General features: G+C 42.4%; 2 protein-coding genes, 1 non-coding gene and 1 pseudogene across 5 annotated transcripts in view; 2 read left to right on the forward strand and 2 right to left on the reverse strand.

Annotated features, from left to right (window-relative positions):
* The window catches only part of ADORA3 (adenosine A3 receptor), a 33,719-nt gene extending 17,417 nt beyond the window's left edge, over positions 1-16,302 (forward strand). For 2 of the 3 annotated variants that reach the window (XM_073998936.1, XM_005542353.5), the window contains exons 2-6: positions 6,184-6,290; positions 7,928-8,275; positions 10,332-10,398; positions 11,128-11,228; positions 13,245-16,302. In XM_073998936.1, the coding sequence (XP_073855037.1) occupies positions 6,191-6,290; positions 7,928-8,275; positions 10,332-10,398; positions 11,128-11,228; positions 13,245-13,315 (687 nt within the window). In that variant the 5' untranslated portion in view covers positions 6,184-6,190 and the 3' untranslated portion in view covers positions 13,316-16,302. The remainder of the gene's footprint in view (positions 1-6,183; positions 6,291-7,927; positions 8,276-10,331; positions 10,399-11,127; positions 11,229-13,244) is intronic. The other variant, XM_005542354.5, reaches the window with a different exon arrangement.
* Positions 3,769-4,391, reverse strand: LOC102145452 (interferon-induced transmembrane protein 3 pseudogene; annotated as a pseudogene).
* LOC123570876 (U6 spliceosomal RNA) lies at positions 6,523-6,629 on the forward strand. The gene has a single exon (XR_006695095.1). It is a non-coding gene; the product is annotated as a U6 spliceosomal RNA (small nuclear RNA).
* Positions 16,303-18,474: 2,172 nt separating the features above from the next.
* C1H1orf162 (chromosome 1 C1orf162 homolog) lies at positions 18,475-23,072 on the reverse strand. Its single transcript, XM_005542359.4, has 6 exons — positions 22,982-23,072; positions 20,937-20,984; positions 20,119-20,188; positions 19,559-19,653; positions 19,213-19,262; positions 18,475-19,004 (listed from the first exon to the last, which is right to left on the reverse strand). Exons 2-6 carry the CDS (start codon positions 20,971-20,973, stop codon positions 18,864-18,866), a joined length of 393 nt encoding a protein of 130 aa, XP_005542416.1. The 5' UTR covers positions 20,974-20,984; positions 22,982-23,072; the 3' UTR covers positions 18,475-18,863.
* Between the last annotated feature and the right edge of the window lie 4,648 nt (positions 23,073-27,720).

Consider the following 27,720-nt stretch of genomic DNA (forward strand, 5'->3'; position numbering starts at 1 on the left):
TGATTCGTTAAGCTTAAGTTTTGTTTTACTGTTTGCACTGAGTTGGGTTTCAGTTTGTTATGTAGGAATCCAAGGCGCCAGAGCCATCTTCGACTAATGGCTGTTCAATTAATTTTTTTCATCAGTGAAAAAAGGGAAAGGCTTTAGGTGTACCTTGATTGGAGGCTGTTGTATGGGGAAGCTGTAGGCAGGGTAACTAGAAATGGGGCAGCCTATTTGATTAACTGGGGGCACATATTTGGCTTTCTTGGTTGATCCTAAGTTGAAACTGGGGACAAAAATTAGGGGAGTTTTTCAGTTACTAATCAAGTCCTGGGTATTTTTTAATATCTCTTTTTAAAAATTTTTAATTTTTTTTATGTTTTAAACTTTTATTTTAGGTTCAGGGATACGTGTGCAGGTTTGTTATATAGGTAACTTCATAGGTTTGTTGTAGAGATTATTTCATCACCCTGGTTCTAAGCCTAGTACCCAACAATTATTTTTTCTGCTCTTCTACCTTCTCCCACCCTCCACCCTCAAGTAAGCCCCTGTGTCTATTGTTTCCCTCTTTGTCTCCATGTTTTATCATTATCTAGCTCCCACTTATAAGGGAGGACATGCAATATTTGTTTTTTTGTTACTGCATTAGTTTACTAAGGATAATGGCCTCCAGCTCCATCTATGTTCCTGCAAAGGACATGATCTTGTTCTTTTTCATGGTCGCATAGTAGTCCATGGTGTATATGTACCACTTTTTTTAAAATCCGGTCTGCCATTGATGGGTACTTATGTTGATTCCATGTCTTTGCTATTGTGAACATACACATGTATGTGTCATTATGATAGAACAATTTATATTTCTTTGGGTATATACCCAGTATTGGGATTGTTGGGTTGAATGATAGTTCTGTTTTTAGCTCTTTGCGGAATTGCCATACAGCTTTTCACAAATTAGTTATACATGAATTGAACTAATTTTATTTAGTAATTGGTTCAATTAGTATACTAGTTGAACTAATTTACCCTCCCACCAACAGCATATCTAAGTGTTCTCTTTTCTCTGCAACCTCACCAGCATCTGTTATTTTTTGACGTTTTCATAATAGCCATTCTGACTGGTGTGAGATGGTATCTCATTTTGGTTTTGATTTGCATTTCTCTAATGATCAGTGATATTGAACTTTTTTTCACATGCTTCTTGGCCACATGTATGTCTTCTTTTGAAAAGTGTTCATGTCCTTTGTCTACTTTTTAATGGGCTGTTTTTTTCTTGTAAATTTGTTTAAGTTCCTTATAGATGCTGGATATTAGACCTTTGTCAGATGAATAGTTTGTAAATACTTTTCCCATAATTTATTTTGCTGTGCAGAGAAGCTCTTCAGTTTAATTGGATCCCATTTGTCAATTTTTGCTTTTGTTGTGGTTGCTTTTGGCCATTTCGTCATGGAATCTTTGCCCATTCCTATGTCCAAAATGGTATTGGCTAGTTTGCCTTCCAGGGTTTTTATAGTTTTGGGTTTTACATTTAAATCTTTAATCCACCTGAGTTGATTTTTGAATATGGTGTAAGGAAGGGATCCAGTTTCAATCTTCTGCATATGGCTAGCCAGTTATCCCAGCACCATTTATTGAATAGGAAGTCTTTTCCCCACTGCTTGTTTTGTCGGTTTTGTCAGGGATTGGATGGTTGTAGATGTGTAGCTTTATTTCTGGGTTCTCTGTTCTATTCCATTCATCTATGTGTCTGTTTTTGTACCAGTACCATGCTGTTTTGGTTACTGTAGTCCTGTAGTATAGTTTGAAGTTGAGTAATGTCATATCCTCCAGCTTGGTTCTTTTTGCTTAGGATTGCCTTAGCTATTTGGGCTCTTTTTTGATTCCATATCAATTTTTAAGTAATCTTTTCTAGTTCTGTGAAGAACATCATTTGTAGTTTGATAGGAATCACATTGAATCTGTAAATTGCTTTGGACAATATGGCCATTTTAATGATATTGATTCTTCCTATCTATGAGCATGGTATGTTTTTCTGTGTCTTGTAATTTTCATTGTAGAGATCTTTCACCTCCCTGGTAAGCTGTATTCCTAGGTATTTTATCCTTTTGTGGCAATTGTGAATGGGATTGCATTCTTGATTTGGCTCTCGGCCTGGCTGTTCTTGGTTTATAGGAATGCTAGTGATTTGTATACACTGATTTTGTATTCTGAAACTTTGCTGAAGTTGTTTATCAGCTGAAGGAGCTTTTGGGCTGAGACTGTGGGATTTTCTTGATATAGAATCATGTCATCCACAAACATGGGTAGTTTGACTTCTCTTCCTATTTAGATGCCCTTTATTTATGTCTCTTGCCTGACTGCTTTGAGTCCTGGCCATTTTGGGTTGATTGCTAAAGGGGCTATTGTTTGGCTTTCTGGCTTAAGATAGCAATCTGACTTCCTGTTAGTCTGACTTACAGCAGGCTGGCTTACTATTTATTGATTACCAGTTGGTTTCCTGAGCAGGTTGCTGCAGGTTGCAGGTCAGGATTCTATTTTCATATATGCTCTGGCCATAGTCCACTTGTATATTCAGTTTCTTTTAACAAAATGCACATTTTCTAGAGAAACTGCTCTTAGCTACTATAGCCGAGTATGATGGGCATAAGAAAACTTGGGCTGCATCTTGCTCCAGCTACTCAGATGACAGATGTCTGTAAAGATCCTTTGTAAATTCTAATATGCTCTACAATTTTACAGTATTATCACTATTGGGAAAGCAGCACAATGTTTGTTTTCCTCCCAGATTTACCACCAAATCACAGTGGCTCTACTAGCTGTGTGCATGGGGGCAAGCTACTTAAACTTCTGAGCCTCAATTTTCTTCATTTGTAAGATCAGATTAATAATACCTGTGTTGAAGTTGTTTTTGTTTTTTGATTTTTACTTTTTCTTATGGAAAACTTCAAACATACAAAAGTGGAGTGACTATGTCTTAGTCTGTTTGTGTTGCTATAAGAGAACACCTGAGGGCAGGTTATTTATGAAGGAAAGAGGTTTATTTGGCTCACAGTTCTACAGGCTGTATAAGAAGCATGGTGCTGGGACCTGTTTGGCTTCTGGTGTGGGCCTCATGCTGCTTCCACCCATGGTGGAAGGCAAAGAGGAGCCAGCATGCAGAGATCACATGGTGAAAGCAAGGGAAGCAAGGTGTGGGGAGGTGCCAGACACTTTGAAACAATCAGCTCTCGTGGGAACTAATTGAGAATTCACTCATTACCATGATGACAATGACAGCACCAAGACATTCATGAGGGATCCGCCCCCATGACCAAAATACTTCCCACTAGACCCCACCCCACCTCCAACATAGGGGATCAAATTTCAGTGTGAGGTTTGGAGGGTCAAATATACAAACTATAGCAGACTAGAAGAAGGACCCCTTATTTATCTATTATTCTGTTTAGTAATTATCAAATTATGGCCAATCTTGTTTCATTTGTGCCTGTATCCGCTTACCCTGCCTGACTATCTTGAAATTTTAGATATTAAGTTATTTCATCTATAAACTTTTCAGTTTGGATTTCTAAAAGATGTCTTAAAAAGTATTTGGTTTATTCTTATTGCCTATTTACCTTCCTATTTACACATCTAAATAGAATGAAAGTTAATTCTATGGAATTAATGCACCAAGTAATATTCAGAATACTAGTAGATACATCATTCATTCTCTGTAACTCTAGCACTTTCATTTACTTTAAAGATACTTTTTTTTTTTTTTGTAACCAGAAACATGTATACCTTATTGAATGCCATTGTAGAAAAGTGTGTGAGGATAAAGGGCTGATACAGGACTCGGCTCCTGGGGCAGGACCAGGAGTGGAAGGTGGAGCACGTGGGATACAGGTTATAGGCAGAGCTCCTGGCCTGAATGATGTCTCCTGATCTATCGATGGGCTTGGTAGATCAATACTGGGATGACAGTGAGCAGAATGGTCATGAGGATGCCCAAAATCAGGGCCCAGATGTTCAGGCACTTAGCGGTGGAGGCATAGGCCTGGGCCCCAGTCAGGTCGCCAACCATCTTCCTGTCCCTGGACTTCATGGAGTAGGTGAATGCTATGAAGCCCAGGCAGCAGGGGTTCATGAAGAGGGTGTTGAACAGGGACCAGACAACATGGTCAGGCACGGAGGTCTCACTGCGGATGTGGATCACGGTGGACGTCGGGGGAGCAGGGTTGTGGGGCGCCCCCAGCACAGCCACCTTGTGCTCTTCCTTGAGCATCTCATAGCTGGGGGGCTGGCCGCTGTTGACAGGAGAGAAGACGGTTTGGACCGTGCGGTTCATGGTGTCCTGCGAAGGCCAGCAGTGGTCAGGTTAGTGGGATGGTTCTCAGTGGGCCCTCCCTTTCCCTAGTAGTTTCGATTTCTCCTTTAAAGATACTTTTTCATGTCTTGGGTATTTTGCCGATATCTGTGCACAATCCATTTCTCTTTTTGCTGCTTTCTTTGGTTTCATGTTGCCATCTCTGAGCAATGCTGAGTGTGTTTGTTTTGCATGAAGTATTGTCAGAGATAAGGACTGCCTCTTAAAAATATAACCACAATATTTGTATTAATTATTCATTGCTGTGCAACAAATTATACCCAAAACTTAGAGGCTTCAAACAGCAATCCTTTATCATCTCTTATGGTTTCTATGGGTCAGGAATTCAGGGGGCATGATTGGGTGGTTAATGCATGGTGTCTCATGAGTGTGCTAGGTCTGCAGTTTTCTGAAGGTTTGACAGTGGCTGGAGGATCCACTTCTGAGATAACTCTCACATGTCTGGTGAATTGGTTTTTCCATACGGGCCCCTCTATGGCCTGCTTAAGAGTTCTCACAGCATGGTGACTGACTTTCCCAAGAGGGAGCAGCATGAGAGACTAGGGTGGAAGTTGCATGCCTTTTATGACCTAGCCTCTGAAATCACGTGCCATCACTTCTATATTTTATTGATCACACAGGCCAGTCCTGATTCAGTGTGGGAAGGAACTACATAAGGGCATGAATTCCAGGAGCCATCCTGAAGGTTGGCTATGGCAATGCCATTATCACATCTCAAAAAATAAATTGAAGAATTATATCCTAATAGTATCGATGTCCATATATTCTAAATTGTTTGCTTCAATCAGGATCCAAGTTAAGTTCCACATATTATAATTTGTCAATATGTCTCTTAAGTCCCTTTTGATCCATAGATTCTCCTTTCCTTCCTTCCTTCCTTTTATATTTATGTAATTTATTTGTGAAACTCATGGAGGTTTTTGATGAGGAGCAACTGAGGTGATGTAGATAAAAACCTACCATGATGCAGGCTTGCTGCTGCCCCACATGCTGACTTCACATTAATTAGAGACAGGCTCCCCTTCCTTCAGAGAGGACATTATTGCATAACCTGAACAATCTATATATGACCCTTGATGGGACGTGCTGGCTCTGGGATGTGATAAGTAGCACCCAGCTTAACTTCACCGGAGAGGTGGTTCAATAATTCAAACTTTTAAAGCCAGTGGTCAGAGCACAAGAGTCCCATTAGAATCAGGAGAAGCTGCTGCTGCTGCAAATACGAATCTTCTTGCTTTGTCCCAGCTCTTCTCAGGAAAGCTTTCAGGAAGTCTGAAGACGGCAGCCCAAACTGCGGCCATCCAAACACCCACACTTCCACCTGCTCACATGTTCCCCGTCCCAGGCATGCAGGCTACTGACAGCTGGCATGCTCCACCTCTGGCTGTACTCCCCAGATGAGCCTGCAGTGTCCACTTGGGAGCTGGGTTAGTTAGGAATCTGATTACTAGGATTTCTTTCAGCTATGTAAGAAATTGGGCTTCCAAGAGTGGTAGACAGACAAAAGTGGCCTCTGATGATGCCAGGACCATCGGCAGCAGGACAGGGCACAGTAGAGCACATACAAATGGGTACCAGTGATGGTTGTCTGTGTGTGCTTTTCTGAGTGTGGGCCAGAGCCTATTTATGCAGGAGGGAGATCTCTATTGCCCAGAATTTTCTTGGTTGCCCCGTCAGTAAGTTTATGTCTATGAAGAGCATGGGGTGTGGTGCGTTGTGCGGTGTACTTATACATGGCAGCACTGCTTGGACTAACTGGTTGTTTTCCCTTTTCATTGGTCTCTTCAAACCAGGATAAAGCCATATTAAACTCAAGCATATGTGTTTCCCTTAAACAGATTCAGAATGCCTGGGCTCCCTGGGTGCATTCTGTCATTCCAGTTGAAAGTTTGCTTCCTTCCAGTCATGTGGTTCTTCATTCTACTCTCCTTGGCTCTCTTTTCAGGTAGGATGGGGGAAGGAACAGCTCCAGCCCTTTAAGCTGTGCCCTTTCCAGAGACTTTGCACTGAAGTCCTCTCCTACTTGGAGTCCCTGCTTATTAACTCGAACCGTCTAAGGAGTGGGATGGGAAAATAAAAGGCGATGAAAATAGGTCTTGTCCATATTAGTTCTTGTTCTTAGCTCAGATAAGAGAGTTTGTGAGGAAATTGAAAAGCTTGACTAAAATGATGACTCTGCACTCACTTTGGCAGCACATATACTAAAATTAGAATGATACAGAGTAGATTAGCATGGCCCTTGTGCAAGGCTGACATGCAAATTCATTATGCATTCCATATTTTTCCCCAACATCTCCACTAAAATAAAATAAAATAAAAAAGAGCTCTGCATTTTCTCTTTTAGTTCACCCAGGTTCCCCTTCCCCCTTGTCCCCTCAAAAATATATGTGCACATATATGAGGACATGACTCTCCCCTTTCCACTCGTGCTTGTTCCCAAAGATGAGACGTGGAACACTGGCCTTTTCCTAGCTCTGTCTGACCTTCAGTTGCGTGGCATTTAGAGTTGCTGCACCTTTCTCTGGGTCAGCATTCATACTTATAAACTGAAGCCCATGCTATCTTCCTCGTGGGGTTGTTATGAAAACAAAATGTTATAAAGAAGCTGAGCCTGCATTTTAATAGTCTTTGCTATACATCTGGAAGGCTGAGAGAAGGATGGGCTCTGCTGTCCCATCTTCTCTTCTTGGTCAGACACTTTCCCTCCTATGGTCAAGCTGGACGTGGTGTGCACGACTTCCTCATTGTGCAATATCCTGAGATGATAGGGGTGCCTATGTTGGTCTTGTATGGAGGGAACATGAAGTTCTTATCCCCTAAAGACAGAACATGACTTCCTCTGTTTTTAGCCCCGTGCAGCCAGCAGAAGCCTCCAAACCTCACTTTCTTTCTGAGGGTGCTAAGGTGGGTTGGGAGCTAGGGACAGAGGGCCTTCTAACGGTAAGCCTCAGGCTCTTCAAGGACCTCTGTCACGCAGTGGTAGGAGGCCTCCATATTTTACCCACTCTTAAGCCAGGGAAAAAGACTTCTCCAGGGTTGCTTTATCAGTTTACTAGGGCTGTGATAACAACAACAGCAACAAAACCACAGCCTGGGCGGCTGAAACAATGGACATTTATTTCCTTCTGTTATGAAGGTGGTAAGTTCAAGATCAAGGCGTCTGGCAAGTTTGGTTTCATTCTGAGGCCATCTCTGGGTTTGCAGATGACTGCCTTCTGGCTGTGTCCTCATGGGCCATTCCTCTGTTTGTATTGTCAGTGTCTTCATCTCTCCTTTTTATAAGGACATCAGCTGAATTGAATTAAGGACTACCCCAATGACCCTATGTTCACTTAATTATCTCTTTGAAGGCCTTATATCCAAATACAGTCACATTCTGGAGTCACTGGAAGTTAGGATGGAAACATATGAGTTTTGAAGGGGACATAGTTCAGCCCATAACAGTTGCCAGTCAAAAGGAGGCAAAAAATTAGCCTCCAATTCTTTAATTAATTATCCTTCAGGAGGGCAGGAGCTGCAATGTTTTGAGAGAACAGTGGTGCTTGTGTGTGTGCAAGTGTGCGTGTGTGTGTGTTTTCACAGATGCCATGGTCATGGATGAAAAGGTCAAGGAAAGCTTTGTGCTGGACACGGCTTCTGCCATCTGCAACTACAATGCTCGCTACAAGGATCACCCCAAATACTGGTGCCGAGGCTATTTCCGTGACTACTGCAACATCATCGCCTTCTCCCCCAACAGCACCAATCATGTGGCCCTGAGGGACACAGGGAACCAGCTCATTGTTACTATGTCCTGCCTGACCAAAGAGGACACGGGCTGGTACTGGTGTGGCATCCAGCGGGACTTTGCCAGGGATGACATGGATTTTACAGAGCTGATTGTAACTGACAACAAAGGAACCCTGGCCAATGACTTTTGGTCTGGAAAAGGTAAGGAGCCTGCCTGGGGTCTGGCTGGATGTGACCCACGGCCATGGGTGTTTGCTGCTAAGAGAGCACCCTCTGAAGCCAGTGAGCCCCAACTCAGACTCCCACTGGGTACTTTGGGCCTGCCTGGCCTCTCTCTTCCACCAGCAAACATAGGGTGGTCATTAACAGTGCTGGGGAATAGTGGAAGTTGGGGACGAGGAGGGTGTCTGTGCCCTGGGGCACTTTTAGAACTTCTCTTCCCTTGCAGCAATCTGGTTTAAGGACCTTAGAAGAGGGCTGACAGGGTCTAATAGATGTGAGATCTTTGTGTTGAAAGGCTTTGAAGTTGTTATTAAATGTCTGTGTGAGAATCGCTTGAACCAGGCGGCAGAGGTTGCAGTGAGACGAGATTGTGCCACTGCACTCCAGCCTGGGCGATAGAGTGAGAGTCAGTCTCCAACAAAAAAAAAAAAAAAAAAAAAAAGAAGATGTCTGTGTGCCTTGTGGGTCTAGAATCTTGAAGATTAGTTTCTTGAGAGGTGTCTGAGGCTGCAAAAAATGACCCAGATGCCTGCTAACTGTCAGCTTAAATAATTTAATAATATATGGAGGTAGCCAGGTGCCATGGCTCACTCCTGTAATCCCAGCGCTTTGGGAGGCTGAGGCTGGTGGATTGCTAGAGCCCAGGAGTTTAAGACCACCCTGGGCAACATGGAGAAAGCCGGTCTCTACAAAAAATACAAAAAATTAGCTGGATGTGGTGGTGCCTGCCTGTAGTCCCAGCTACTTGGGAGGCTGAGATGGGAGGGTCATCTGAGTCCAGGGAGGTTGAGGCTGCAGTGAGCCATGATTGCACCACTGCACTTCAGCCAGGATGACAGAATGAGACCCTGTCTCAAAAAATAATAATAATTTACAGATATAAATATCCAACTAGTGGTCCAGCTAGTAAGCACCCTCTTTTGCTTTTAAGGAATGTGCAGTTTATATTTGGAGACCGCTGAGAAGGTATGGGTGGAACTGGAACCCACAGCAGAAAAGTCTGAGTTAACCAACTGTGACTCTTGGCTGGAGCTAAGACTTAGGATTTCCAGACATTCACTCAGGTTCCTTCTGTTGAATGATGAAAACTTCCTTTTGCACTAGAAAACCTCTGTCTCCCAGACAGAGGACTTATGGAAGGCACTAGCCTTTCTTTCTTCTTCTTCTTCTTTTTTTTTCCTTTCCCCTGTGCCTTCTCCTTGTTTCCATTTCTAGAAAGGATGTCCTTTTCTATTACAGTCCAGAGCACAATGCTGGTAGGAAAACAAACCAGAAGGGCTTAAGGGGTACCCTGGGAAACCTAGCCCCATGCTAGAAAGAGAGTTTTGCTAACACTTGACCAACTAGTGATTGATTCAGCAAGCATCTTATGGAATGTAATATCGTTCACACCCACAGTGTTTCTACTTTGTGTGGTTCTCCTTTTACTTAACTGTGCATCTTGACCTGAATCTTAGGCTCAGACAAGAGAATGTTCCCACCTGAACGTACTCCTTAGTTTAAATGAAACACAGACTTCTCCCACATCTTATCAGAGGGGGCATCGTAGGTGGTCGTGGTGCCACTGCTCCCATTGGGTTTTGGTGGCTGTCATAAGAAAAACATGGCAATTACATCACCAAATGAGCAATTCTTTAAGGATAGGATTGGCCCTCTGGTGCCTCTGGCATCCCCTTCTATGGGGAAGAGACCTCTGTGGGACTCTAACCATGGGCCACTTCTAGTCCATTTGGGGCCTTTGTTCAAATCTGGAAAAGGGGCCCCTTCCTTCAGGTGCATGGAGCCCAGTGGCAGGGTGCATGGCCTAGCAAGCAGAGTGTGGGCTAAATGTTGGTCCCTGATTGTCCCCTCAGCTTTGTTCCCTGTGCCGGGCACATTTATACAACTGTACTTGGTGCCTCTGCTTTACTCTGAAGTCAACCAGGGAACTCACTCTTTGGAGACTGAGAGAATGACAGGCAGAGCTACAGCTGGGAGGCAAAGGCAGGACCTGGCTATGGGCCTCACCTGACTTAGCAAATCCTTTCTGATTTAGACCTATCAGGCAACAAAACCAGAAGCTGCAAGGCTCCCAAAGTTGTTGGTGAGACTGACCACTCCAGGTGAGTCATAGTCTTGGCAGATGAATGGGCTTGGGGCGGTGGGGTGGAGGTAGGGGCTGGCGTGACAACAGTATGATATGACAGTTGATTTGTACCAGTAACTTTTCTGCTGCACGTTATTTCTCCATCTTAACTGTGTATCCTTAATGTGAGTATTTGGTTTCTTTCCAAAAAAAATATAGTTTAGGACTCTTGGTTGCAAGCAGCAAAAATGTCCTCTAGCTGGTTTAATTAAAAGGGGACATTTATCATAAGGAGAGAGAGGTGCAGGAGCAGGGTTGTGGTCACGCTTGGAAATTGTCAGATGCATCATCACGAATTTACCTCAGTCTCTAATCTGCCTCGAATCTGTGTGTTTCCTTCCTTCTGTCTCTGTATTGCCCTTGTATATTTCTCTTTTTTCCCCTAACAGTCATCCATTTGTGGTTCCTGAGTTTATTTCTCCCCCATTCAAGAAACTGGCAAGTCTGAGACTGGATTCTCCTATTCCCAATCCACAGTTAATTTCTGAGGAAGGGGTTCATTGGCCCAGCTTAGTCAGATGCTCAGCAGGTCCCATTGAGTGTGGTCCAAAGGACAGGGTCACTCTAAAGGAATACAGTTGCCAGAAGCTACTGTAACTGGGTTGGGTGGGGGCAGGGGTGCAAATCCCAGAAAAAGGGATCTAGAGCTAAGAACCAATAGGCAGTTTCTTCCAGGGAACATGAAATCTGCTGTGGTTCCTTCTAGGACGTCCATTCTCATCATTTGCATACTGATCATGGGTTTGGGAATCATCTCTATAATCAGTCATTTGACCAAAAGGAGGAGAAGTCAAAGGAATAGAAGGGGTAAGTAGTTGTTGTTGGGGGAGGGGGTGGGCAAGAATTAGAGAAAATGAAAGAGGTCAAGGAGCAGCTTTCAAATGAGTGAAGGAGAGCTCTTCATATTGTCTGGTCACCTAGAGACCAATGTAGCCAGCCATGGGCTGGGGTAGATATCTGCTGGATGGTGACGAGGCATCATGAGAAGTGACAGAGGGAGCATTGCAGCTTTCTTAAGTGGATACACGTGTAGATCAGGAAGGAAGGAGATCCTGAGACAACTACCTCACAGGTTCCCATCTGCAGAGCCACCTACCTCCCCAGCACACACACTTTGGGCTCCTGGCACAGGAATGAGCTTCTGGGACCCATGGGTAAGCAGGTATAGAAGAGTCTCCTTTTTCATATACACAGGGTGTTGCCCTGTTGCCCAGGCTGGAGTGCAGAAGTGTGATCATAGCTCACTGCAGCCTCATGCTCCTGGCCCCAAGTCATCCTTTCACCTCAACCTCTCAAATAGCTGGGCCCACAGGTGCCTGCCACCATGTCTGGCCAATTTTAACTTTTTTTTTTTTTTTTTTTTTTGAGACATTGTCAAGCTCTGTTGCCCAGGCTGGAGTACAGCCTGATCTCAGCTTGATCTCAGCTCACTACGACCTTCACCTCCCAGGTTCAAGTGATTCTCCTGCCTCAAGCCTGATCTTTAGCTTGCCCCATTCCTAAATAGAGAAGGGACTGTGTGCCCACCTTTCCCTGTGGGGCAGCACCAGAGACATGACTGGTCAGTAAGACAAGGCTGGTCTTACCGTTTAGAGAATCCTCCAGACCAACATGTGGCAAATATGCCAACCTCTGAAGTGTACACAGAGCAGAAAGAACATTGCACAGTTGCCACTGTTTGGCTAATAGTAGTTTTACATTTTTCTTTTTATTCTCAGAAACCACAGGAACGCCTTAGGCAATGAAGAGTCTGTAGGCATAATTATAAAACAGACTGCAACCACCCGTGGGTATGGAAATGTAGAAGAAAAACATTTCAGAAAAAAAGAGAAAAACACTCCTAGTAACCCTTGCTAGTGACACACCAGGATCCATAGCCAGAAGAATCTGAAATGCAAAGCAAATGCTGCAAGGCCTCATACTTCCCCTGTGATATTTTGTTCCTGTGGTCAGAATAGGAGCCCTAAAGAAAGGAAAGTAGCGGCTCCCTTAGCATTCTTGACCTTTTGTCCTCTAGCAGCCTTGGGAACTGCGAAGGTGGGGCATGTGGACAAGACAATGCCTTTCTCAGGTCTGCCCAAGACCATTCCCTTTGGGACACAGTTGTAGTCTAGGTTTTTGCTAAAACCATTATCACTTTTTTAAGGTGTGACCTTGGGCAACTTTATACTTTTCTGGGTCTGTTTTCTTTTCTAGAAATTGAGGGTCTCATTCTCATACCCCCCAATATTTTTATTTATTAGTTCAACAAAAAATGACCATGCTAGCTAGATGCTGGGGATACAAAGATGGGCAGAACAAATACTATTTGTGTCCATGGAACTTGTAGAGGGGGAGGAAGACAAACTATCACACATCAACACCCAAATGTAACATTGCCACCTGGAGTCAGTGCTCTAAAGGAAAGGCACATGATACTATGAAAGATGAGGCCGTAGAACTCAATGCTATTCCTTTTTAGCAAGAAGTTGTACAGCCTGTTGTAGCCATGGCCTGCTTCCTCAAACTCAGGCAGTTGAAATGTGGCAGCCTAAACCAAGGCTCCTAGCTTTGACATTCTTGGGTTCTGAAGAAGTTCAGTTGTGTTCACATCACCAAAACTTGGTGAGAGGTGATTGCAATCTCTGTGTACCAAGCCTTCCTATTGACTTTCCTAGTGATGAGCTTTGCAGTAATGATATCTGATCTCGGCCCTGAAAATAAACTTGTGTCTAGTCCCCATAAAAGCCCCATGATAGAGTCTGGAACTTTTGCTTCAGAAACACTCTTCAGGGGTAGGCAATAGATCTCAACTCCATTTTCCCTTTCTATTCCCCAACAAAGTAGGCAACTCTTTGAAGCCCTTCTCACGTGTCCTGACTCCAAAGGAAATGGCTCCTACTGAACAGATGTGACTGAAGATTTCTTTTATTTAGTTCATAAATAAAGTGATGCTACAACAGAATAATCACCATGACAAATGGCCCACACCTCAGAGACTGATTCCGATCTCCCAGGAATTCTGAAGGACCCTCTATCCTTGCCAACAATCATTTGCAGCCAGGTAACAACGGCGGTAGTCAGAGGAGCTATGATGGACCAAACCCGAGCAAGGCTGCACTCAATAACATCTCAAGATCTTAGTTCTCATGCATTCCATCAGTCAGAGGTGAAGAAGAGGTGGAGAATCTGGATCGGGGGCCAGGAAATCACTTGTATTTTTTTAGCCAATAAATTCCTAGCCAGTGTTGAATGAACTGCAAGGTATGAGTTACTTCTTCTAGGGTATCACTGTAAAAGTATTTCTGGAAACGTTTCTTTCAAAGAATAATATTCTAACTCATTTCTGAATTGGTATCAAATGCTGCCCAACCCAAAGAAAGGGAGATAGACTAAATCAGTGGTTCTCAGCTTCTCTTGGTGAAAAGGCCATTCTTCTCATCCTTTATGGGAAACTGCCACCTGACTAAAGGGATGCTGCTTTTGATCAATGAGAAACCAAGGTGTGATAGCTTAAGTGAAATAGTCATTCAAATCGGGAAAAACAAATCAAGAACAAGACATCAGCAGCCATGGGTGCGAATGAGGTTATATTGCCATTCATGCCAGAATCACCAACACTCTTAGCTCCCACCCGCATATCCATAACCTCTCTCCCCATATAGGGCCTCTCCTGCTATTTCTGGGAGTTTCCAGGGCCTCCCCATCACTGTCTGTGCTGCCGTCATCACAAGCCTGCTTTTCACCGTGCCGTGATCTCTTCTAATGGGCATGCTGGCCAGCCTCAGTCCTCAGGGTACTCAAGTGGCCTTCTGGTCTGAGCAGAGTTGGAACAGAGAGGTTGTTTGTTGATATGATTCTGCACATGCCCTGCGTGTTTAGATCCAGACTCCCACAAAATCTTTCATGAACACACTTCCTTCAGCTTCCACCCTAACTCCTCTCCCCAAAGGTAGGGAATTCACAGCTACTCAACATCCTGATGGGAAGAGATGAGGGTGTGGATACCCCACCTCTGTGTTTCTGAACAACCCACGTTCCTGCCAGAGGCTCAGATCAAACAACATCAAAAGTGCTCTCTTTTCCCTCAGCCACAAAACAGCCCCAATTCTTCCCCTATGGCCCTGTATTGATTTTAAACAAACGGGGTCATTAACCCATCAGTTCTGCAAATAGCAATCCAGTTTGGGTTTGGTTAGGACATTCCATTCTACAAGGCAAGATAGCAGACATAGATCTTCCACAGCAGATGAAGACATCTATAGATGTCTTGGAAGATTTACACTCACGATGTCTGGAAAACTATTTTCCTATAGATTTGTTCTGATTCCATGATCCAGGATTCAAGAGCCTGCTCTTACCTAGCAAAGATCTTTGAATCTGGGGTCAATCATTTAATTACTCATTTTATCCTCCATCAAGGCTGGCTGCATAGTGTGAAGACAAAAAAACAAGACTCTGTTTAGGGCTATACCGTTTAAAAAAAAATGGGCAGCTTCAAGAAAACAGGAAAGGGCAATTAATTTGATATTTCTTATACAAGTAGATGCCATGTGATAGTGCTTACTCTACTCTTGCCGTTATGTTTAAAAGGTGCTGGCCCTGAACTGGAAAGCTGATATGGCCTCTAGCTTCAGGGATGGCAGGATTGTTTCATGTCAGCCCCGAGTTTGGAAACAGTTGAAAGCTCAAGAGGCCTCCCTGTGTGCACTTCCTAAGATCAGCGAATGGGAGAAGACCGTTCCTGGGTCTCTGCTGCCCTCGTGGGGCTGGCTGCCCTAGTGGTGCTGTGGCCGCCTCACTGAACTATCGCCCTTAAACCCGTCTGTCTTCTAGACCTGTTCATTCCCACAGACAGACTACTTCTTTTTTAAATTAAACTCTCTTCCACTGGCTTCTCCCTCAAAATCCAGCTTCCAGCAGCAGCTGCTCTCTCTCAGAAAGAACATGCTCTCTGGATCACATCACTTGACTCTTTGCCTTTCTCGTCTCCTTGCCACCGCAAGTGCTGTGGGGCAGCTTGGTGTGGAGGCCAGATGCAAAGAATTTGAAGCCAGAGGACTTGATTTAAATTTTTGTCCTGCCATTTATTTTTAGCCAGGTGTCATTGAATAAATTATTTCATCTCCTTGGACTTCAATTTTCTTAACTTGATTTTGCAAGTTATTATTATTATTATTATTATTATTATTATTATTATTATTAAGACAGAGTCTCATTCTGCCACCCAGGCTGGAGTACAGTGGTGTAATCTTGGCTCACTGTAGCCTCAACCTCCTGGGCTCAAGTAATCCTCCCACCTCACCACCCCAAGCAGCTGGGCCCACAGGCGTGCACCACCATGCCTGGCTGATTATTTTATTTTTTGTAAAGATGGGGTCTCCCTATATTGCCCAGACTAGTCTCAAATTTTGGGGCTCAAGCAATCTTTCTGCCTTGGCCTCCCAAAAGGCTAGAATTACAGGCAAGAGCCACCACACCTGGACCACAAAATATTATTTAATGTATTTTTGAAAGTTCTGTGGTGGGTGCTTCTCTCCCACTCCTGCTTCCTTTGGTGTAGACTGAGTTCCATTAAGGAAACACTCCTCGGTGACCACCTATGGGAGGTAGAGGGGGCTGTCTGACATGGGAGACTGGGAATAGGAACTGGGCATACATACTTTCTCTCTTCCTCTTCCTCTTTTACTCTTTTGGGTACAGCTTTGAAAGAGCATGTGATCTCTTCTGCAGCTCCTTAGGGGCAGGCTGAACAACTGCATTGCTTGTTGGGAGGGGTGGGCTTGCTCTGGTGCAGCTTATAACTCAGTTGTGGGGTTCAGTGTTCTGAACTCCTTTGCAGCTGTAGTATAAGCCCTATTCTCCAATGTTGACCATGTTCATAATAAAGACGATACTTTGGTTTCTGTCTGCTGAGTCCTCTTATTTATATCTATATATTTAGAGATCCTCAGTCCCACAGGTAGCAATTTCCTCTCCCCAGAGGCCATCACCAAGACGGTCCATTGTGTTTTCTTCCAGAGATATACTAAATATATAGATACACATATACTGTACTACACGTGAGTAGAGCATATTCATAATTCTGTTCAACAGTTTGCAGTATACTGTAGGTATCTGTTTTTATTAGAACATACAGAGCTGCCTCATTCTTTTTAATGGCTACATTGCACTGAATGAACCAGTCCCCTCTCCGTGTACAGTGAAGATTTTCTCAATCTTTTGCTGTTTCAGAGAATCGAGCATGATGGATAAACGTGCAAACTCTGGAGCCAGCCTACCCAGGGTTGAGTTCCAGAGCCACTACTTAGCAGCAATGTGAACTTGGGCAAGTTACTGAACCTCTCTGTGCCTCCATTTCTTTATCTACAATTTGTAATAATTGTAACCTCACAGTGTTCTGTGAGGATTCCATGAATACATGCCACTCACTTAGATTTGTACTAAAAGTGTAATAAGCCTCAGTGAGTTCTAGCCAATTTGATTACTGTTGCAATTCAAGTTATGTAGGCAATTTTCCATGTATTTGAGTAGGATAAATCCTTAGAAATAGGATTATTTATAAATTCTTAGAAAATAATTTAGAATGTTGTTGGCTTTTGCCAAATGATCTTCTGTGGTAGCTGTACCAATGTGCTCTCCCACCAGTAGTGTATGTGTGTCTTGGTTCCCCCTAGTCTTGCCCAGTCTATTAGCAAACTTTTTGAATTTTGCCAGTCTTACTGATGGAAAAAAAATTATCTAATTGTAGTTGTAATCATTATTTACCCTATTATGAGGGAAGTCAAGTATCTTTTCATATATTTGAGCCATTTATATATTCTCTCCTACAAATTGCCCACCCCATCCCTTGTCCTTTCTATTGAGTTGTTCATTTTTTTCCCCTGTTGATTTACAAATGATCTTTCTATGTCTATAAGATGCTTTGAAAGTGTTTTCTAAGCTTGTCATTTGCCTTTTCACATTTTAATGGTACTTTGGACTTTTTAATTGTACTTTAGAAGTCAAGTTAATCTTTTCTGGTTTCTGAGCTTTGTGACATACATTCAAAGGGCATGCTCTACAAAAATATTTTTAAAAATTCTCCCATATTTTCTTCTAGTGCTTTTATGATTTTTTTACAGTTAAATTTTTTGACATGTCTGGGATTTATTTTCATATGAGAAGTGAACTATGGATCCTACTTTATTTTCATTTACTTGGTTGTCTAGTTATCTTAATACCACTTATAGAATAAACCAATTTCTCCCAAATGATTTCATATGCCATCTTCATCATACTCTAAATTTCCTTATGTATTTTGATGTATTTCTGGTCTTTAAATTCTATTCAATTGATTTATTTATTCATGCACCATTAACATATTGCTTTAATTAGTGATGCTTAATAAAACAGGTACTTTTAGTTAGCTGCAAGGGCTAGCCTTCCCATATAACTTTTATTATTTATTTTTATACATTTTTCTGGATTTGCTGTCTTGTTTATGGTTTACGTAGGAAATTCAGAGTAAGCCTGCCCATTGAAAAATAATCTTATTGATGTTTTGTTGTTGTTCACCTTTGGGATTCACCTGATGATATTTTTAATGGGATTTTTATATGTGATTATTCATTGGGTTTTTGGGGGAATTAATGTTCAGATTAATCTTTATCTTTGGTTCTCATATAATATTGTTATGCATATCTCTTATGCTATAGGATGGAGGTAGAAATCTCCATTTGCATAGTGCTTTATACACTAGGGACCTTGTGTTTGTGTAGAGCTCTGGCATGTGTAGAATGCTTATGTATAAGATATTTCATTTAATCCTCATACTAAACATTAGTGGTAAGTGTTATCTCTGTTTTCAAGATGAAAGACTTGAGCCTTGAAAAGTTTAACAAGTTTGCCTAAATGAATGCCACTAGTTGGTGGCATAGTTTGGTACCTGCACCCCAGTCAAATCTGAGCTTGTTTCCAAGTGCCATCACTTTTGGTGGTGTTTTTGGCTGTGAATGAGCTCTGCACTTTTAGTCTTGACCTCTGGAGAAGGTGGCAGGAACAGACAAATAAATAATAAAGACAGAGGCAGCACTGTGGGGGGTTTGACTTTATTTGAAATTCTTGGTAGACTGTTCATTTGGTTGACTCCTCCCAAGTTGATTCATGATGCTGGGTGAATATTCTGTGCACTGACCTCCGTACCACACACTTTGGAAGGGTCCAAGGAAGGCAGTCTATGCCCCCAAGGGGCTCACAGGCTGTCAGTTCAAGTGGGAGGGCCTTCAATCTTTGCTCTGGCCAGGAAAAGACTGACCATTGGTCTCCAAAGCTGCTGGATAGCATTGCCAGATCACACCTAAACAACTCTGACTGCAGTTTCACACAGGTGGTGATCCAAAATTTGTAAAAAAGGGAAAGTGATATGTGAAGATGGGGCCGAGATGAGAGGAAATGGATTCAAGCCTCGTTGGAAAAGCCAGGTTAGTTTGTCACTTTAATTTGAGCATAGACAATGGGGTCAAAGTCTGCAGAACGGTTCTCAGCCAAGTGATTGCTCTTATCTTCTGAGAGTTTGAAAGTCATGCTGGCATGGGTAAGTGATTCTCCTGGGATGGATGAAAGCTGCAGAGGGAAAAAAAGGAGGAAGGAGTGAGTTCAGTTTAGAGCAAAAAGGTTGCTCTTTAGAAGCAACCTGAGCACTTTGGTCAAAGAATCACTTGCCCAGTGTCTGGAAATCAATCTCACCATTCTAGTAGATAATTCAGAGTATAGAGGGGAATTCCAATGATGGTAGCCCTTCAGTGTCGCCAAAACAGTGTGGTCATCTTACCTTGGCCGGAGGATCTGAGTGAGGATCCGGGACCCGGGGCTTGGAGTGACCTGCCATGGTGCCAGAAAGAAGAGGGACCCATCTCAGCAATGGGCCTGGGGAAATGGGAAACCTCTCCCTCCGATCTTGGGTGAAGGGTGGGGTGGGGAGGGGATGTTGGCAGGTGGGTGGGGGCAGGGCAGAAGAAAAATGAAGGGATTTGAGTCTTCAGTCTGCAGACAGGGTGGGCTAAGCAGGTTTTATCACACTGCACCCTCCCCTACCTCCTCCCGTTACTCACTCATAGCTAATTCTAGTATCAATGGCAGACAGAGAAGGGCTGTCCTATCACTTGGAGACCACTTACATTTTCTGCAGCTCTTTATGATGAGGAAGATAAAGGCTATCAGCAGCAGTGTCAGTAGAACCCCAGCAAAAAAGGCAAGGATTAAATAGTTTTTGCTGTTTTGGCAGAGAAAGGCAGAGGATGAACTGTTGGGATTTTGAAGGTCTTTCCTAAAGAGTGAAACCTTTCCTGCCTATGGATGGACTCCTGAAATTGTTTTCACACTGACTAATGAATTTTCACCCAGTGGTTTTCAGCTTTTGCTTTTGAGTTTCACATCCATTTGAGGCCTCAGAGAAAGCTGTGGCCTCTTCTTCTCCCCCTCCCTCAACCCACACAATGTTCATAATTCCCCACCCAGCAAATTTTACCTATAAGCTTAGGGGATCCATCGATCTCTTGAAGCTTAGGGGATGCCAAATTAAGAGCCATACTCCTGAGATCACAAACTGATTTTTTCTTTTACTGTTTCTAGTCCTTTCTCCCCAGTCTCCCTGCCCAAGTCCCTAAGCCAAGGATGTCAACATAACATCAAATCCTATGTGGTACAAGATGAAACAGATGGGAGAATGCTCATTTACTTGTGGTGGTTAGAGAGACACGGTGCAGGGCTAGTTGTTGGGGCTGCTGTGGAGAAAGGGCCGTGTTTTTCTACAAGAAAACATAAAAGGAATTAGTGTATTAGTGTATCTGTCACTTTTCATGATATTCTTCCAGCTTAAATGTCCCCACGTGCCCCATTCTACCCAATCAGCCAGTGGAAATTAAGGATGGGCCTGCAACTCTTGCAAAAATGTGAGAATGTTGTTTTTTAGATTCCAAGTACTTTTAAATGAAAATTAGAACTGGAACTTAAAAATCAGCTACATAAATGAAATACAAGCCTAGTGTCCCTTTGATTAAAAAAAAAAAAAAATCTCATGTGTTGCCCTCCTCAAAGAGTTTAATAGGAACCCCTGAAGAGATGTGCTCCTTCTGACCTAAGGAAAGCATCTCCCAGCTAGGGAGAAACAACAAATGCTTGCCAAAGTCCTTGGGGAATTTGACCTTGAAACCGTTGCCCTTTTTTGTTTGCTCTTTTTGCAGAGCAGCTATTAACAGTGCATAGCCAAAAACAGCCACAGTGGTTTTCTCAATGCCTACACCACAAATAGGGGAGAATGACCCACCTAGTTTGATATTAAGCAGAGACACTCTACTCAGATTTGAAGGGCCAGGCAGGTCTCTGTGATTTCCCCTTTTACCCCTCCTGGCATTAGATTCTGTATCCTGGTAAAATTGGATTCTTCTAACTTCAGAAATGCACTAGCTAGTGCCTTTCCATTACAGCCCTTCAGCACAATTTCTAGTTATTTTAACTCAGAAGTGAGGCAGGTAATTATTCCTGTCATAAACTCACCAGTGTAGGGTTTAGATGTGGAGCTAATTCCTCCCATGCTGTCATCCCCTGAAAATAAAACAAGGTATCTCTTAGAAAGCTTGGAGAGGAGAGCCAGCTGAAGGGCCAGCTCTGAGACTGTGATTGTCATATAAGAGTAGTAACAATGAGAGGCAATCTGTAGGTGTTCTACTGCCATCAGTGGTCACAGACCACTCATCAGAGGTCAACAACTCTGGTGTTGTTTCTGCAGCTCAGCAGCCAGCCTTCAGGTTTGCAGGTTCAGAAATTTGATCTTATCAGGGCACCAAGAATTGACTGATTTCTCCAGAACTGATTCCCACCAACCAACTCACAGGAGACTGATGTATAAACTGAAATAACATAAGGTACATGTTGGTGCAATCAGCGAATTTTGCCTATCAGGGGAATATATAAGAATGCCAACGAAAATCATAATTTCGCTTGATAAGCACTGAACTGAAGTAAGTATGAGAGAAGATGAATGGATGATTTTTATACTGACTGCCAACTGGGTCTGATGTATCAGTCTTACTCCTCCCTGGCATTGCTACATAAACTTTGACAAACTTGCTCTTGGAGACCCTTACTCTAGACCTCATTAGACACTTCTAATCTGCTCACATATTATCTTCTCAAGTCTGCCAATAGTCTTGTTTAGGCTTTATATCAAAATGTATAAAGCATCTAAAGGCAGAAAAGTGAAATCACCCAAACTCCTACTACTCATTAATATTTTTAGTGTCTTTCCTTTTAGTCAGACTTCCATGCATTTTTTAAAAAGCTAGTTGAGATATTTCTTTTTATAAGAGGTTATATCTTCCTTTTATATTTAGCATTTTGCCATACACATTCTTCTATGTTACTAAAAACTTTTTATAACATTTTTAGTGGTGATGGGTCTTTCTGCTCTAGCTATGTACTATAACTTGCTTAACGAATTCTCCACTTGATAGAATTGTTTCCATTTTTATTTGAATCAATTACAATGAAACAGATATTTTTATGCATAAAACATTGTATGCCTCCCTGATTTTTTTTTTTTAGGGGGCCAAAATGTTACTTCATATTTAGGCAAACTCATGGGAAAATGTTTTGGCTTTGTTATTTCTTCTATATTTAAGGTCATTTCTTTAAACAAATGTCATCAATTATTTATTGTTGTATTGTTCAGTTCTCATAAGTTAACTTCCAAGTCCTTGGACCTGTGGGAGGGTTGGGAGGACACCTCATCTCCCTGTACCTGTTACAATAGCAGCAACAGCAACATTACCAAGTACCTTACAATTCACCAAACATTTTTAGATCATGCAATGTCAGATAAGAAAGGGGCCAACGGGAAAATATGGTGAGGAGTCTGAGCCATGAGAATAGGAAGCTCACAGTCTTCAGCAGAATCGGCAGTGGTAATTATTCTGACACATTTTGCTCCTTTTCTAACTTGTACATCAATGGTGCTCTTTGCAGACCATCATAATATATTGACATAATATTCTTTAAATATTGACATAATATTTTTAAAATATTGAAATATACGTTGGTGCTAAACAGAATATGAGCTTACACTAGGCTTCGCCACTGGAGAGGTGGAAGAAGATAGGATCATAGGTTTCTGTAAAATCCTGAAATTCACTGCAGCAGTTCTGAATTTACAAAAATGTTACCATAGCCATTGTGAAAACGTTAGGCCACTTCACCCGAACTTTCACATAAATGGACAAAATCATCACACACAGGGAAATAGTTACTCACAAATCCAGGCCAAGAAAAGCAGGAAATACATTTCCCTTTAAGCACAACCTAAACATTTGGCAGAAGCATAAATTAAAAGAGAAGCGGTGCTATATATACTTTTTCACGTTTCATCCAGCACTGGAGAATCTTACTGACTGCTGTAAAATCCATCAACTAAATAGAACCATTCAAATACAACCCTTCCCGCACCAAATAAAACAAGTGACAGAAGCCACTAACAATTAGACGACACTTTCTTTTGGTAAGTGATTATTTAATCTAGATTAAGAGCATGTGGTAAATGCATTTACCTTTCAAGAAAAAGTCCGGTCATACGACGCAATCGTCTAAGATTGAGCATTTCACTTGCTTCCGTTACCTCTCCTATGTTTCAGAAATGACGAAATAAAGATTACTGCCCCTGCCACTTCCAGCATCACATTGTATGTCGCAAAGATCCTGTCTAAACTCAAGGGTAGGCTTCCTCTTTGAGGTCAACATTATGATTTTTTCATCTTTCTTTTGTAACTTTGTGTCTGACACATGAATGCCAGAATGTAAGGAGGTAAGACAGGTTTCTTGCTAATTAAATATTTACTAAGTATTTACTTTAACCACTGTGTCAGATTTACTGTGGAGATCGCATCACTATGACATTATTATTGCCATCAAAAACCTTATAATCTCATCTATTCTAACCAGGGAGATGAGGCTGATAACGAAAAACGAAGAGCAAACAGTGTTAAGAGTTAAGTACTAGCTGTGCAGACTTCAAATGTGTTAAGAGTATGAGATCCCTTCAAAGGGAAGGCGAATCATTTCTTTATAAATTTTTCTGTAAAATAATATTAATAAATATACTAATTAAGTAAATGCTGTAGGCTATACAGTGAGCTGGTGTTATAGGTTTTTTTTTTTCTTTTTTTCTTTTTGAGATGGAATTTCATGTGTGTTGCCCAGGCTGGAGTGCAGTGGTGCAACCTCAGCTCACTGCAACCTCCACCTCCTGGGCTCAAGCAATTCTCCTGCCTCAGCCTCCCAAGATTACAGGCATGTGCCACCATGCCCGGCTAATTTTGCATTTTTAGTAGAGATGGGTTTCACCATATTGGTCAGGCTGGTCTTGAACTCCTGACCTCAGGTGATCTGCCTGCCTCAGTCTCCCAAAGTGCTGGGATAACAGATGTGAGCCACCGTGCCTGACCAGGTTATATGGGTTTAATAACTGACCAGGTTATTATAGGTTTTTTGGAGAGCAAGGCAGAAAAGTTCCTTGCCTCATGGACTCTACCACCTAATTGAGAAGAGAAATGAAAAACAAGGAAATGATAAGTCAATGACACATTGTATTAGGGCCATGAGGGAAAGAAACAGAGTGCTAGCTAGAGAGAATACACTGGGAGAACATCTTTAGAGAAGATGGAGGACTGGGGAAGGCTTCTCTAAGGAGTGGACATTTCCACTTAGAGAACTTGAGGATGAGCAGGAGCTAGCCAGGCACAGAGTCTGAGGAAGAGGTTTTCAGGTGGAGAGAAGAGTAACTCACAGCTGGCAGAGCTGGAAAAATCAGGCAAGGATGTGTGCAGGTAAACCTGGAGCACAGATAGGCTTTGGATGGATGGAGGAAGAAAGGGCTGTGGGAGAGGTGTCCTAGGCCCAGGGTTGGTTGCTGAAATTCAAGTGATGTATTTCTAGGATATTAGGACAGTTCAAGAGTGGAACATTTTGACTGGGTGTGGTGGTTGACGCCTGTAATCCAGCACTTTGGGAGGCTGAGGCAGGGGGATCCTTTGAGCCCAGGAGTTTGAGGCTGCAGTGAGTCACGATCATGCCGTTGCACTTCAGCCTGGGTGACAGGGTGCTTAAATAAATAAATAAATAAATAGGGAGGGGCATTTGGAGAGGGTGGGAGATGAAAAATAGTTGACATAGATGGATTTTAGCCAGATGGTGGGGAGCTTTAAATCCAAGCAAGATATATTTAAAATATTTTTAAAATAAACACTAAATCTTTTTGATTGAGATATAACATGGTAAACATAACCTTTATGACAGATTGTACCATATCATATAAGATAAATTTTGGGTAGAGACAAAGAAACTAGAGGGTATGGGGATATTCTGGGTATTGTGTAGTGAGGGTGTGGGCTGAACCACAGGGATCATAAAATTGGAGGACATATAACTTGGGACCTGGATATGGGGAATAAAACAGTAGGATGAGTCAATGATTACTTCAAGTTTTCGAATCCCAGTTGCTGAGATAATTCATTTCTTCATTCACTTACTCCAAAACATTTATTGAACATTTACTATGTGCTATGTCCCATTCTAAGCTTTGAGGATATTATGACGAGCATGAGGGCCTGCCTTCATGGAACTTTCACGCTAGTAAAGGAGGCCCTTACCACACAAAGAAATGGCAAATTGTGATTGTTAAGTGTGCTGTGAAGGATCAGGACCCTGTGCCATGGATGCCTACAACAGAGGGGAAGAGGACCAGGGAAGCCTTCCTAGAGCCAAAAAATAAAACGACCCAACATTTAAACTGAAATCAGAAATGTGAGTTGGAGTTCCACTAGACCAAGAGGAAGGGAAAGTTTGGAGGGAATAGAACATTTAAAAACCCTGTGCCAGAAGGAGGGTAGGAAGTTGAAGGGGGAAAAAAAAAAAAAAAAGACTAGTTTGACAAAAACTGAAAGAGGAAGTATGTGAAGTGGCACTGGGGTGTGGGCAGGGGGTGGAGCATGATGAGGATGAGGTTAAATAGGCAGGAAGGGGCCAGTCCCTCACAACTTTTGTCTTTAAGAGAAGTGGGTTTATCTGTACTAAACATATTTAAACAAGGGTGACACGATCAGGCCTGCATTATGGAACAATCACTAAAACTGGAGCAAACAGATTGGAAGTTAGCTAGAATAGATACAAATAGACCGGTTGAGAGATTACTGCAGTGATCCAGTTGAGGAGGGTAATAGTAACGTGGACTAGGATGGTAGCAGTAGAGAGATGAAGAGATATATATGGATTTGAGAGATATTTAGGAAAGTGGCAGCAAAAACAATGGGGGATAAAAGATCAGATAATGATCAAAGATACCACCAAAGGGCAAGAAGGAGGAAGAGGAGCCAGAGAAGGAAACAGCTGTAGTTCAAGACTTAGAGGGAGGATTAACTAATTAATCAGACATTTACTTAGCACCTACCCAAACACCCTGCCGAGCTCTGGAGGTTCAATAATGAGTAAGACATAGTTCTTGACTTGCGGGATCTGTCTCTTGTAGAGAGAGAGATATGTTCATTCATCTACAAAAGCATGCTCCAGACTGGCCAGTCACAAAAATAAGCATAATGAAATATTGTAGATGTGAGACATCTGTACAGGATAGAGTGAGATGCAATGAACAAAGGGGTCAGGCTACACGATAAGGAGGGAGGATAGGTGTCAAGAAAAGCCTCATAGAGGAGATAATGTTTGAGTTGCACCTTGAAAGATGAATAATTTTCTAGGCAGACTGAGGAAGGAAGTGTATTCCAGGTAGAGGGACAGGGTAAACAAGAGCATGCTTTGGCACAATGCTTGAGTTTGGGGAAATGCAAGTATCTCAGCATAGGTGGTGCTATGGGGAATGAGGATAGGATAAGGGTGGGGGATGGAAGGGGAAAGGCTGGAGAGGATAGATAAAACCAGGTAATGGCAGGCCCTAAACATACTTTTACCCTTATAGGCAATGGAACGACTGCTGAAGAGGAGTAACACAAGCACATTTGGGTTAAGGCAACAGAGTGTAGAGGGGACCAGTGAGGTGCCAAACAGTGGGTGAAGAATCCTTTGGTGTTGTAGAGTTCCAAGTGAGAAATTAGGATGATCTGAATAGAGGCAATGGCCATGGGGAAGAGGTAGAGTAGATAGGTGATGAGTCTAGTCATTTATTAGGTGTGAGAGGAAAGTAAGAGAGAGAGGGGAGGTGGTAATAACTACGTTTCCTGCGTTGTATCCATCAACTAACTTTGAGAATATAAAAGAAGGGGTTATAGGATTGAGAAAAAATAATGAGTTTAATTTTGGACACATTGGATTTGGGGTGCCAGTGGAACATTCAGGTAAAGATGTTGAGAGAGCAGTTGGATGCACAGATCTGGGGCTCACAAAAGAGATCTAGAATTGTGTGGTAGACAGTACTAGTTCTCACCAACAACCAGTTCTCCTCTCTTTCTTGTGTGGAACCTCCCTTGTCATGCGACAAGTTCTGGCCAATGGGCAGTGAATGAAGTGATGCACGTCCCATTTAGTCAAAACATTTAATTGCTGATGCAAGACCTCCTCTGACCCTCTCCCACAACAATGGAGATTTTATGATGGGAAGGTGAAGGTGAGAGTTCTAACCCTGGATCCTTGAGTCAGCATATGGAGGACAGTTTCTTTGGGGAGTCACTTGGACCTTCAATAGATTCTATATGAGCAAAAAGTAAACTTTTCCATATGAATCTACTGAGATTTTGGGTCGACCTTTTCTTTCTTTCTTTCTTTCTTTCTTTCTTTCTTTCTTTCTTTCTTTCTTTCTTTCTTTCTTTCTTTCTCTCTCTCTCTCTCTCTCTCTCTCTCTCTCTCTCTCTCTCTCTCTCTCTCTCTCTTTCTTTCTTTCTTTCTTTCTTTCTTTCTTTCTTTCTTTCTTTTAAGGCAGGTCTTACTATGTTGCCCAAGCTGGTCTTGAACTCCCAAGCTCAATCTATCCTCTCACTTCAGCCTCCCTAATAGCTGGGATCATTGCATCTGACACGTGCAATGTCACACACCTATGATCCCAGCTATTATCTCATCTCACTTAACCTAATCTATTTTTCCAAATATAATTTGAGATATAGACTAGGAAGTCACCAGCATGTATATGATAGTAGAAGCCATGGGAATGGATAAGGTAATCCACATACAATATGTATTATAGAATGAGAATAAAATTCCTAGGATAGAACTCTGAGGAGCACCAAGATTTAAAAGGGAGGCAGAAAAAGTAGAGTCAGTTAAGGAAATTGAGAAGAAACAGTGACAG

Source organism: Macaca fascicularis, chromosome 1 (assembly GCF_037993035.2).
Source record: "Macaca fascicularis isolate 582-1 chromosome 1, T2T-MFA8v1.1".
Taxonomy (NCBI): Eukaryota; Metazoa; Chordata; class Mammalia; order Primates; family Cercopithecidae; genus Macaca; species Macaca fascicularis.

Bases quoted from the DNA above. Each gene is read 5' to 3' on its own strand.
- C1H1orf162 (XM_005542359.4), bottom strand. From the start codon at position 20,973: ATGGGAGGAATTAGCTCCACATCTAAACCCTACACTG. The intron at 19,654-20,118 runs GTAAATGAGCAT...CTGCCAAAACAG, and splicing joins TGTCTCTCTAACCACCACAA to CAAAAACTATTTAATCCTTG. The intron at 19,263-19,558 runs GTAAGTGGTCTC...GCACCATGGCAG, and splicing joins CATAAAGAGCTGCAGAAAAT to GTCACTCCAAGCCCCGGGTC.